Raw genomic sequence first — 12,701 nt, forward strand, 5'->3', positions numbered from 1 at the left:
CCATCTGCCTCTGTTCGCTCACTCTTTCAGAAATGACTCTGCAAAGCCATCCGAGAAATAGTTTCTTCTTGAGGTTTTCCTACTCCACAATGAGCAGTTTCGGAGTTAAAAACATTCCGCATGAACACGCTCAGGGTGAATGCTTCCTCTCTGAACCTTACAATCCAGTGCTTTGCCAAAACAATCTTTAATAAAGCAAGGAGGAAGGTCTGAGGTGGAGACTCACAGGCAGTCAGCCCAACTGTAAATTCAGCTCGTTCACCCGCAGCGAGATCCTGCACAGTTTTTAGCTTCTCAGAACCTCAGTTTGTCCATCTAAAAAATGGGAGGCAACACCTGTCCTGTTTTCTAGGGTAAGGTAAGCCAGCTAAAGCTGAGCTGGAGGGTTGTGATTGGTGTGTTAGGTTTCCTTAACAGGTGTTTCCAGTAAGTCCAGGCTGAATTAAGCTAAGATTTGGGCCAGGCCTCCCGAACGGCCTTTATTTTGTGGGTCTTGTTATACAAATTAAGTTTTTCCGACCTAGCCTGTGAATAAGAAGAGATTAGATATAAGGTATAATGTCCCTAACTCGCTACCTGGTGGAGCGTTGCTGATATTTTTGAAATGCTTTTTGGAAATTTTTTATGACAGCACTAAGAGATGTTAATGGTTGAGTGGCCTCAATACCCAGGTGTCCCTGGTAGTGGCCGCACTGAGGCGCAAAGCCCTCCTTGTCCAGCCTCCTCAGACAGTGGCTTCTATGTGCAGCATTATCCCACCAGGCCGGTTTCTTATCTATCATTCCTGCCCTGCGGAGGGTGTCCACACCTGTTCCTATGCCCAGACCCTCTCATTCTTCCTGCCCTCTCCTGTTTCCCATGCAGACTGCCTGTCCCGCCTGCACTGCAGAAGGTAGACTTGATCTGCTTTGATGTCAAAGTTCTTAGAAGGTCCAGGCTGCTGACCTGGCTTCCAGCCCGAGAATGTCCACCCTGATCTGGGCGTCCAGTATCTGAGCACACTCCATTCATACATTTAGCGAGATCTGCCCTCTGAGCGGGTGATAGGCCTGAATGGAACAGATTTTCTTCCTCATTCTGTTTAATCGGAGTAGTCGGTGCTCAATTAAAGTCTTAGAATTCTTTATTCAACGTGGTTTACAGAGCGGGCTGAAAAACAGTATAAACTAGCTTTTCACTGGCTTTGAGTTTTCTCTTCTAGCAATTGCTTCAGTGTCAGGATTTAGCAAATCAATCAGTTCAGTTGTCTCTGAATTATTAAGTGAATGCAAATTAACTTTCACTTACTTATGCTTCCCAAAAGATGCGCATATGGAAACTGGAAAACCCTGAGACCTTTGGAAAAGACAGGACAGGGCCAATCTATTAGCTGTTAAACGGTAAGCCTTACCAATGGAGTGTTTGAAGTCATGAACTGCCCTAAAGAAACCGCACTTCAAAAGTTTTCAATTCCTGGATAATGGAGGAAAGGCCCTTTTTACCATTATGTCCTTTGTTTATTTTCTTTCTCCCCTGAGAGCTTCCTTTACACTTCTCTAAAATGTTTAGCGATGCTTTCTAAAGCTTGGGGCTGAGAAAACACTTCCTCAAAAGAAAATTCAGATATGTTTGTCTTGGATGGTCCCTGTGGTTGGGTGTAAATCCATCCTGGGATTCTAAATGCATCACCCAGTCCCAATGCCCAGGCTTTCAAAGGGGCACAGTCAAAGTGGGAAATTCCCTACACAGAGTTTGACAACTGCTTTGTGAGGACGTCATGTGAACCAAAAAAAAAACGGGCCAAGTTCTCCTATCCAGTCTCACCTAGCTCATTATGTTTGTCTTGCCTTCTCATTGCAGAAACTTCTTGCAAAGACTGATGCCCGCCTTACCAAAGTGGCCCAGGCTGATTATTACAGCATATTTTAGAAGGCGAGTTAAAACTTGCCACACCGCTCAAGAGGCAAGACTCGTGAAGTACAGAATGGGCAGTAGGATTGTGGGTCACTTGCACTGCTGAAAAGCGAATCCAGTAGAAGATGATAAATTTGCACTTCTTGGTCTGAACACTACACATTTTAGACGTCTGAAGCAGGGGTAACAGTTTTCCTATATCATGTAATAGGATTTTTAATGGCTGACAGTGGTGTGTTGGAGTCCACTTGTACTGGCTTTTGAGAGCTGACTGCGTGTATCTATCCCCGATTCTCCATTTAGTGACATAATGTTGATGGCTTGAAATCAGTCATAGGGGTGGGGGAGGATATTTACACCGAAATCGGAAAATGCTCCAAAACACAGCTTCCACCCCCCCCTTTTTCTTGGGGAGCCAGTCGTTAAACACTTACCAACATGTCACTGACTGCCTAATATCTATTTTATCAACCATCATCATTTGCTTAACCAAGCCCTCATTTCTAAATTTTTACCATTATCATAGATGCATTTATTGAATGCAGAAGTTTGGCTTGTAGCTATGATCATTTCCTTAGGAAACACTTCAAGGAGTGGAATGACTAGATTAGAAGTTGTGAGCATTTCTGGGGTTCTTGATGCAGGGGCCAAACCGCCTTCCAGAGCAGCTGTTCTAATTACACTCCCAGGAACAGACAGAGCCAAGGGTCCCTGGGGACAGGCTGGGAGGTGGATCCCTGGTTAAGGGGGATGCCTCCCAACACGTACCTGTGGGCACTTGGTGGCACTGTAGCAGTCCCCAGCTGTGGCAAAAGGGACAGGATGCCCTTCGCTTGTCCTCGCAAACTGTAAGTCAGTGGCTGTGGGGTTTTGGAGAAAGGGTTAAAGGGAGAAGAGAGATGAGAGTGGGAGAAAGGTAGGGAAGGGACAGGATGTTAACGAGGGCAGAGAAGAAGAATAGTAAGAGAAATAATAAGAGGGAGTGGGAGAGAGAAAAATTCCAAAGCACGATTAGTGAACAAATGGATCCAGATGTGCACTGGCTTTCTCCCCATTATATCTGTGGTCCCGAGAGCCTCATTCCCTGGGTTTCATCAGCCCCGACTGCATCCTCACAGTATGGAAGCCAAAAAGGGGGTTCGAGATGACTTTAGAATCAGTTCCTATCTAAATAAATATGTGAATCATCTCGCTTAAACATAGTGTAATCGGGCGACTGAGAACCTCCTGCACACAGCCTCTGAGGCTTCAGGACTAGGAAAATAGGCCAGAAAAGCATTTCCCGCTACTTGGGAGTTATTCCCCGAGGCTTCATCTGTCCTCCCGTGGCCTAGGCACTATTGTTGCCAAAATGTGGAGCAATTAGAACTCACATATTGAAAGTATTAATGGCAGTTTCTCAAGTTTGGGGCCAACTTGTAGTTAAATAAATAAATAAATAAATAAATAAAAACAATGCTGGTCTCAAATCTCTTGTAGCTCCGGAGACCAGCTCTGTGAATGGGGAAGGCAAATCAGGTGATAAATTGAGAATCCTGCGAAAGCTGTTGCTGGTGGAACTGGGGACCGGAGGCAGCTTTTTACCTTTCTGCCTTGTCTTTCTGGAACAGGAGAAGGCCTGAATGTTCGTGCAGTTAACCACAGCTTGGTGGGAGGGAAGTCTGAGTCCCATGTCCTGCAGGGAAAGGGGCCCTTGCCGGCTTCAGCAGGCAGAAGCTCTGGGTCTTAGCTGGGGGAGGGTGAGGGTGGGGGGTCTAATCATGAAACTGCGGACCCTCTGCCTTTAGCCCTAATTGGTCTAGCTGAAAGCGATTAAAAATATCTTGGTGCAAATCAAGTTTAATCTACCTCAAGAGGAAAGCAATGCAATATTATGAGTACAATGTTAATGAGGAAAAATTAATTATTCATTATTTCTGTTTTTCCTCTATTCAGGGGAACGTGTTTGGAGAGTGGAGCTGCCTTAACTACTCCTATGATTAATGTCCCTAACAAAAATGCAGTGCTGGCCAGAGTATCAAATCAGCCCACGCGCAGGCTAGTTTTAAGAAGGTTGTTCTGTGTTCCATTTTTCTTGTGTAAATCAACAATCAGATAAAATTAGTTTTACGTTTGTGCACACACTGTGCTGGTGGGGGTGGGCGAATGCTGCCACATGACTCTCTTTGCTTTAGGGTTTGTACCTACTCTTTCTTCCCCCTTAAAAACTTCTGCTCCCATCCTTGCTTTGACCACACAGAGTACCCTGCACCCGGCTAGCTTCTACTTGACCTCAAGGTCTCACTTTCGTTGTATTTCGGGCATGCCGCTCTGACTCCCCCACTGCTGTGGCACCCCTTTAATGCGCTTCCGTCATTCATCACAAATCTCTTGGAGCCCCCACCCCCCTGCTCCAAGTGCCGGCACTTTCCAGGCGCTGAGGGAGCAGCAGTGAACAAAAAGGAGCAACCCCACCCTCGGGCAGCCTAGGTCACGGCTGGTCTTGTTCCTCTTCGCATCCTCAGCACCTCGTGCCTGGCCACTGCACGGGATGTTTGCTGACTGAATGGAGAGACTCCCGAATACATTGGCACGTTACGTGCCACTGAACTTACTTATTATCTGCATGGTGGTCAGGTCTATTCTGATTTTCTGGAAGCTGGAGAACCCCGCTGCCGTGTAGTCCTTCCGACACTGGCAGTCATCGCGTCGGCTCCCGTTGTAGGGACATTCGGTTGGGTTGTGCAACCTGCATTACAGAGAGCATGTTCTGGTGAGGATGGGAAGGTACTGCTAGGGATCTCCAGGCACCCGGGCTCTTCTGAGCCTGAGCTTTCCTACCTGTACCCATAAACCTCGGAGAAGTTCTCAGAGTCACCGTGGACCAGGGTCATAAACTCTTTGGGGTAGTCAGACTGCATCCCTGCACAGAATATCTGAAAGGCAGACCAGAAACAACCTGTGGAGGGCGGCTCAGAAATGCGACAATGAGAACCAGGGCCACTCACTCTAAAAACATTTTCGAAGTAAGGACCGATGTCTGACGTTTACCTTCAGGAGCTTTCCTTTGACGATCAGGAAATATTCACCATCTTCAGTGGCACCGTTCAGTCTTTTCACCTCTTTGCAGTTCTGGGGGAACTCACCTAGAAAACGTGAAATGCAAAAACTAGGTGTGATGCTCCGAGGTGTGCCACATTTCCCTCTGAAGGGAATTAAACTGTTCACACTAAAGTCTTTTCAGCAAAGGGGACAATTTCTTTAAAATACATTCTGTATTTCTAAAATGGGCAGGCGAACAAATGAACAGAGAAATCCTGTTCTTTATGCTCCCGAAAGATGGTTTTACTTGGCCAACTTACAGTTATAGATATTATGACACGTTTTTCCTTCTTCTGGCTTCAAATCAGCGGGACACAAGTGGCTGGGCTGGTCCTCATTGGTTAAACACTGCACAGATCTGTGCATTAGTCCGACGCCACAGGACACCGAGCACTACAAGGCAGAGCAGAGTCAGTGATGTGGCTTTTGAACCCAGGAGGCGTGTGCTTCTAGTGATGTGGCGCTCAGGGCCTGATGGCACGTACAGGGTATCATTTCAGACACTACGTTGCTGAAACAAATAGCTGACATATTGGAGCACTTACTATGGACCAATCTCTGTGCTAAGCTTTACATATACACATTTATACCTACCTACCTACCTACCTACCTACCTATCTACCTATCTACCTCCTTAAATATTTATTCATACATACATATATTTATAATTTTCTCATTTAAGCTTCACAATAACGCAATGAGATAACACTTTCATCATTCTATTTTTACAGAAGAAAGATTAGAGCTCAGATGTTAAGAAATTTGTTCAAGGTCATGGTGGAGCCAGGACTCAAACCCTAACCACTTTCAACTGGTCTTATACTTTCTGCCTGATCACTTTACAACATTGAGCAGTCAGGAGCTGGAGGGCTGTGGCAATTTTCAGGGCAGTCTCAGTTTAACACGTCTTCACTCGTACCCCTAATGCGATGAAGGATTCCCCGTGTAGAAAGACTAGAATATACAGACTTCTTAACAACAGAAGCAACAACTAACACTTCTGTAACTCTTATTAAGTGACAAAGTTCTAGGTGCTTTTTAATTTTAAATTGTGGCAAAATATTTGTAAATTAAAATTTGCCATATGACCCTAAGTGTTTTTTCTGTATTAACTCATTTCACCTTCACTCCCACCCATTCTGCAGATGTGGAAGCTGAGACACCTTGTCATTCATTCAACTGGGAAGCAGCAGAACCAGCAACCACAAGGAGAACGTGTGGCTTCAGAACCCATGAGCCAAGCACCGGGTTGGCCATGCTGCCCAGCAGGACGAGAACTCTTTTCCCACCGCCTCATTTCAAAGTGCTAACTGCTATTTCTCACCGGGCTCTCTCCTAGAAGGAAAATGGCTTAGGATAGGTCAGGTAGGATGTGTTCACGATGGGGTTTTAGATCTAAAAGCTTTCCGATTTGATAACTCAATCGTCTACTTACGCTACCCCAGTTGCCCACTCTCCAGGTGGCCGAGACAGGGCACTCCCTCAGGTAGCAGGGGTGGGTGCTGGGGGGCTGCGTGCCCGGGCAGTTGGTGGTGGTTTGGTAGCTGTACTCGTAATTCTCCTTCCCGGTATAAATCTCGCTACAGGAGACGAGCCTTTGTTTGTAGCCCTTTCCACAGGTCACAGAGCACTGAGGAGAGAAGGGTTGAGAGGAGAGGCTGGAGTAGTGCCTGGGGGCAGCCCACAACAGACCCCTGACCTCCACCTTGCACACTGACCCTGCGACAATGCTGTGGAAAGCTCTCACTTTATTAGCTTATTTGTACTTCTATCAGTTCTTACTTGCTGTGAAAAGCCACGGTGTTGCTCTTTCCTAATGTCTCCTGAGCTGTTCACTTTAAGCCATGCCTGTTTCCTTTCCTGTAACTTTTCCAAGGAGAAGTCTCTTCTTGAAGAGGTCCCAGAGGCAGGAGGGAACAGGCCCAGCCAGAGGCACGCAGAGCGTCCCCGGTCCGTCCCTTCCAGCTGGCTCAAGACCTGGAAATGCTCTGCGTATGTTTCTTCCTTCTTTGGCTGCCACTGTTCAAATGCCCGAAGACCCAGTTGACTCTGGGCCAGGGGAATGCAAAGCTAGTCTGGGGTGTTTCACGTGTAGACAGACGGCTAATAAATGCTCTGTCCAAGCTGTGGGTATTTTAGGGTGGTTCCCCCAGCACTTGCGTGCACTGACCTCAGTCTGTGCGAATTTAAACAAGGCTGTACGTCTGAGGAGGCAAGTATGGGAACTCTACTGTTACACACCAGAAGCAAAAGCAGCCCAGTGGCCTTTTATGTGGGGACGCAATGGGAGATAGGCATTTGCTGATGGAACTGAGCTCCAAATATAGTCAGGTTTTATTCAGAGGCCTCCACATCTCTGGAAAGAATCTGGAAAGAACACATAATCTTAGTAGCTGTTCAGCGCATCATTAAACTGTCGGCTGCCTCTGGCTTACTTAATCCATTTCAGACCAGAGTTTTGAAGTGTAGGAGGGGAGGGGAGAGCAGAGTGAGGTGGGGAAGCTCTTACTGTTGATTCTCCATGCTTGGGGTAATGGGCTTGTTTCATCATGAACGTGGATTACTTTTCTAATTGGAAAATAACAGTAAAGTAAGATGAAACAGTGAGAACGTGGACTCCTTGTATGAATGATACATGTCAGGCCCAACCAGGGAAATGCATCAGCCAGGAGTGATGGGACTCCTCTTCTTTGATCTGGCCCCAGGTTGCCCCAAATTCAGGTGGGGTGGAGTGCAGAGAAGGCGTGGGAACAGGGCTCCCGGAGCGGAGGGATGTCTTGCTGTGGCTCTTGCATTTCACCAGAATCTTTTCTAGAAGGAATTCTGGTCCCATCCCTTTGGCGTCACTCCCCTTGCAGGGTCTCCTCCCCGTGGTCCTTGTATCTGTGTGAAGTCCTATTTACGACCCGCTAAACTTTACCTGTAAATTTGCAGATTTTTTCAATCTGTGACACATGTAGGAGGCTTTTTCTTTTTTTTTTTAAATCTACTCCCTAGCTCATTTTTTAGGAGTTAAGATTGAGGTTTTATTAAAGCTACAGGAGTAACATGATTCAAGTCTTAGAAAGAGACCAAAACACTTTTAGCAGAGTAATAACCACCACCAAAGACTCTGCCAAGATGATGGAGACTGTTCTGTAAATGGTAGGTTTAGCAGCATCCTTGGCCTCTACCAGATAACAGGAGCTAGGTGTCACTTCCCCCAGTTGTGACAACCAAAAATGTCTCCAGACACTGCCAAATATCTCCAGGGAGGGAGGGGAGACAAAATCATTAGAGTAGAGAGGATGGAGAGACATAGTTAGAAGAGACTTTAGGACCACCTTCAGGGCAGAACAATTCAATGCTCAACACACATATCATCTACACGCAAATATTCATCTGATTAAGATGTAAAATTACTGCCCTGTCAAATCTGAAGAGACTCCAGCAACAGCAAACACTTTTGCTATGAGCCCAGATACTTCCCTTTCATATTTCTAAATTCTTTTGGGAAAATGACGTCTGGTTTCGACATCATCTTTCAGTATTTGAAAGTATCATGAGGTTTGAAAATAATATAATCATGCTATTATTAATGGTTGATTAATAATAAAAAGTATCCAGAAAGGTACTATATGCAGGAGGAGATAAGAAAAAAAAGATACTTGAGATTCCTTAGATATTACAGAAAATCATTTTGTTCTTCTGGGTCAGAGGTTGTTAAATGGGTGATCCCTGCCTGGCCCACAAATTTGTTTGGATTTCCTCACACAATGTTTTAAACAAGTAATTTTAGCCTACATTTTACAATGAGGAGATCTCACATAAAAATCCATATTTTTGTCCTCCCTTGAAAAACAAAGTTTGGTAAGACCGAACCCATATTTCTACATGGCCTCTGCTGGGGTGGAAGGCAGCCTGTTCCCTTTACCCATCAGGGACTAATGTGTCATAGCCCCCGCCTTCCTCTGTTCTCTCCTTGACACTAAGACACTTTCTTACACTTAACTTTCTTCAGGCACTGACAGGCATCTTATAAATTTGCAGCTCCTGTGATAATTTCTTCCCCATCATACCAACAGGATGTGAAGGTGGATCACAGAATGAAGAGTTAAAGGGAGCTCAGAGACCACCTCATGCATCTCCCCCAGTTTGCACATGTAGGACTCTAGCCCAGGAAGGCTCAGGGTCTTGTCTGAGAACTCATAGTTCTCAGTGGCAGAACTGGCAGGTGAGTCCCAGTCTCCCACATTCCCGCCCTCATCTTTCTGTTTCCCTCAGGCCATTGTTGACCCGAAGGCAGTAACAGAAGCCCTAGGACCTACCTCCGACCATTCTCCTGTGATCCAGACATACTCGCAGGGTTGTAAACTACAGCTCTCGCGGTCTGCAGGTCGCTTGCTCATGTCGCAGTGCACACCGTGAACCTCGCCTCCTTTGTTCTCATCCACACACACCACCTTGCGGTACCTAGAGCCTTCACCACAAGTCTTGGTGCACTGTTAAAGACAAACAAAACAGGTGATGATGTGGAAAAACAGCAGGATAATGGTATCCTATCATTATATATATTATATATAGAAGAATAATATCCTGTTGCTGTAATTATTTGTTTTCCCATCTACATACCCTTTAAGACTGTGAGATCTCTGAGGGCAGGGCTTATCAGAGAACTCCTCGTTTTGTCACCGTTACCTACAACGGTGTTCCTGGCACAGCGATAATCATTCAGTAAATGGCTGTCTGAATACAGGAATGAATCATGAATGAATACATTTCAGATATGCAAAGGACCTGAAGGTCTGTTTACTTCAAACACTTACTCAAACATTGAATCTTTTTAAAACTATGGCCAAACAGTTTTCAAATTGGTGGCTAAATCCCTCCAGAGTCAGGGAAGTCATTACCTGTCCAAATGGCACAAATCTTCTTAGAACACAGAACTAAACATCTCCCTCCAGATTCCAGCCTCTTGTCCTAGTTGTCGATTCCAGAGGAGCATAAAGGACAAGTTTCATTTCTCACAAATGATCCCCACCTTGGGGACTCGAGGAAAGCCTTCCTATAGCCCCCTTCAGGCTTTTCTGCTCTCATCCCTTGGTCATTCAGCAAATATTCACCAAGTTCCTAATAAGTGTCAGGCCCTGTGATGGGTCCCAAGTGAACAAGAGTGGATATGAATGACACAGCCCCTGTTCTCAGAGAGGAGCTTGTATTTTAGTAGCAAAGACAGACATTAAAGATGTAGATAGCTAGGTGGTAAAAATTAGTAGTTGCTATAATCTCCATTATTTAAAGAAACTGAGACTTAGCCTAAGGAACTTGTTGCAGGTCATACATCTCTTTGTGAGGTAGAAAGGACAGATATTTTTATTCCCATGAACAAAGAGAGGAAAACAGAGCAGCTGGGATGTTTCGTTCTAGAATGATCTCTGTACTGCCCAATTGAGTTTAGAAGCCAGTTTAACTCAGAAATTCTTTCCTGATATGACCACTGCCTTTCTTTCTTTCCTTTCTCTCCCTCCCTCTCTCTCTCGCTCGCTCGCGCACGCTCTCTCTCTCTCTCTCCCCCTTCTCTCTTCTCTCTTCTTAATAAAATACACATAGTATAAAATTTATCACTTTAAAGTGTGCAATTCAGTGGCATTCAGTCATTCACGATGTTGCGCAACCATCACCACTACCTGTGCAGCACATCTGCAGCGCCCCTAAGGAAACCCTGCACCCCTCGAGCAGTCCCCACTTTTCTCATCCTCCCAGCCTGTGGCCACCACTAATCCGCTTTCTGTCTCTATGAATTTGCTTATTCTTGGTATTTCACATAAATGGGATTATTCAATGTGTGTCCTTCTGTGACCGGCTTCCTTCATTTAGTATAATGTTTTCCATGTTCTTCTATATTGAGCGTGTATTGGTGCTTCATTCCTTTTTATGGCTAATAGTCCGCAGATGGAGATACCACAGTTTGTTTATTCAAAGGTTGATGGACATTTGGGTTGTTTCTATCTTTCGGCTACTGTGAATAGTGCTGCTATGAACAGTCACATAGTGAGCATGGAGGAGCCTGCTCCTGCACCTTCTGATCAGTGCAGGAGGCTGGCTGAGTCTAGTTCCTAGCTCAATCCTGGCTCAATGATTTTGGAGTTTCTATGTCCCTGGCGGATGCTGGGAATGATTGTGAAATAACAACATTTTTGTTTCTTCATGAAAAGAATGGCAAACGAGTTGGGAAGCCACTGATCTTATAAAATAAAACAAAACAATGGTCAATCTGCAATGTGTAGGTATATGCGGAAGAAATACTTAACGTCCTTTGGAAAAAGGAATTCCTTAGAAGATCAGGATTTATGTGACTCAGAGAAGATCATGACTATTGAGCAGCCAACCTGGACTAAACCTTCCAGTTTCCTCTCATTTTCACTAATCCATAGGGCTTTAATCTGTGTCAATAAGTAACAGTTTAGAGCACAAATGCGAGGATTACTAAATACTTTCTGCTTGTTAAGTGTTTCTCCCTTGGTTTTGAAGAATGTTTAACTAACCATAAAAACTATTTTGCCAATGGTGGAAAAGGGAGTTGGGAAATCTTACCTCGTGTCAACCTAAGAAACGTCCAAACCTGTAGAGAATTTTCATGAGTTTATTTGAGACAAACTGATGAAAACTGCCAGGAAGCAAAACCTCAATGGATTGAGAAAGTGCTCCAGAGGATAGCAGTTTTGCAGCTTATTTTATACATCAGAATAAAAGAAAAAGACATAGGGAGGGTTCCATGATATCCACTGGTGGTAGATCAAGGGGGCAGGAGAAAGCAAAGCAAGGAAATCTCTGAGATTGGATAAAAAGGCAAAATAGAGTAACGCATACTTCTCTTACATTGGTGGGTACAGGGTAGTTAATAATGAACATTTATAGCACATTGAGACGGTATGTGGGCAACAAGATTAAAATGAGGGGTTCTGTGGTCTAGTGCTCTGGTGCTCTGATGCACAGTTGTGCCCTGAGGGGTGTGGAAAGCTATGTTATCTTAGATGCAAAAAGACAATGGATGGGCTCACTTAAGGTGAAGATTGACCTTTGTCAAGGAAGCTACGGTGACTACTCGCTCTGACCTGCTTTTAGCGAGGGATTTTTATGTTCGGATCATCCTAAATGGTCACTTTTGGTCTCTCAGTCTGTAGGGGTCCAGCATGCATGCCTCGCCTCCCCTGAGCTTGTCAGGTGTGGTATGTGGCCTCTTTTTCATCCACAATTGAGTATAACTTTTAGAAAAATTAAAGTAAGTAAATAAGTGACTTGCCCAGTGCTTTGGAATGAGTCAACAGAAGCTCTGAAATCATGTAGCAAAGCTTTCCCCCTGGAGTCCTAAACCCAAACTAGAGCACGGGGCTGGGTAATCAGAAAGCAAACCTAGCCCCATACCACTGGATTTTTATCAGCCTTCGGTAATATCACTTCCCCTATGATTTATGACTCTTTCCTTTGTCCTGGAAAATGATCTAGAACGCCCTAAAAAACAGCTGAAAGCTCAACTAGCCTCATTTTAACTCCAAAAGGTTTTCTCGAATTTCAATACAGCTTTTTGGAAACACTATACCAAGCGTATAAGTTGCACCACTAGCCTCCTTGAATTTCAGCACACACTGGAATTCAGAAAGCAAATAATCACAGCACTGGGCTAACTTGGGTAGCTTGCCCATTGTCTCTCAGGCTACATGTGCCTTTAAATGTGCTGAAATTAACAG

General features: G+C 44.9%; 1 protein-coding gene across 1 annotated transcript in view; it reads right to left on the reverse strand.

Annotated features, from left to right (window-relative positions):
- Positions 1–12,701, reverse strand: part of ADAMTS9 (ADAM metallopeptidase with thrombospondin type 1 motif 9) — a 154,526-nt gene that overhangs the window by 10,862 nt on the left and 130,963 nt on the right. The window contains exons 31-37 of the mRNA XM_023529708.1: positions 9,282–9,455; positions 6,410–6,604; positions 5,235–5,367; positions 4,924–5,018; positions 4,714–4,808; positions 4,488–4,621; positions 2,643–2,753 (exon numbers count right to left, since the gene is read on the reverse strand). Coding sequence (XP_023385476.1) covers positions 2,643–2,753; positions 4,488–4,621; positions 4,714–4,808; positions 4,924–5,018; positions 5,235–5,367; positions 6,410–6,604; positions 9,282–9,455 — 937 coding nt within the window. The remainder of the gene's footprint in view (positions 1–2,642; positions 2,754–4,487; positions 4,622–4,713; positions 4,809–4,923; positions 5,019–5,234; positions 5,368–6,409; positions 6,605–9,281; positions 9,456–12,701) is intronic.

This window comes from Pteropus vampyrus, unplaced genomic scaffold, assembly GCF_000151845.1.
Source record: "Pteropus vampyrus isolate Shadow unplaced genomic scaffold, Pvam_2.0 Scaffold41, whole genome shotgun sequence".
NCBI lineage: Eukaryota > Metazoa > Chordata > Mammalia > Chiroptera > Pteropodidae > Pteropus > Pteropus vampyrus.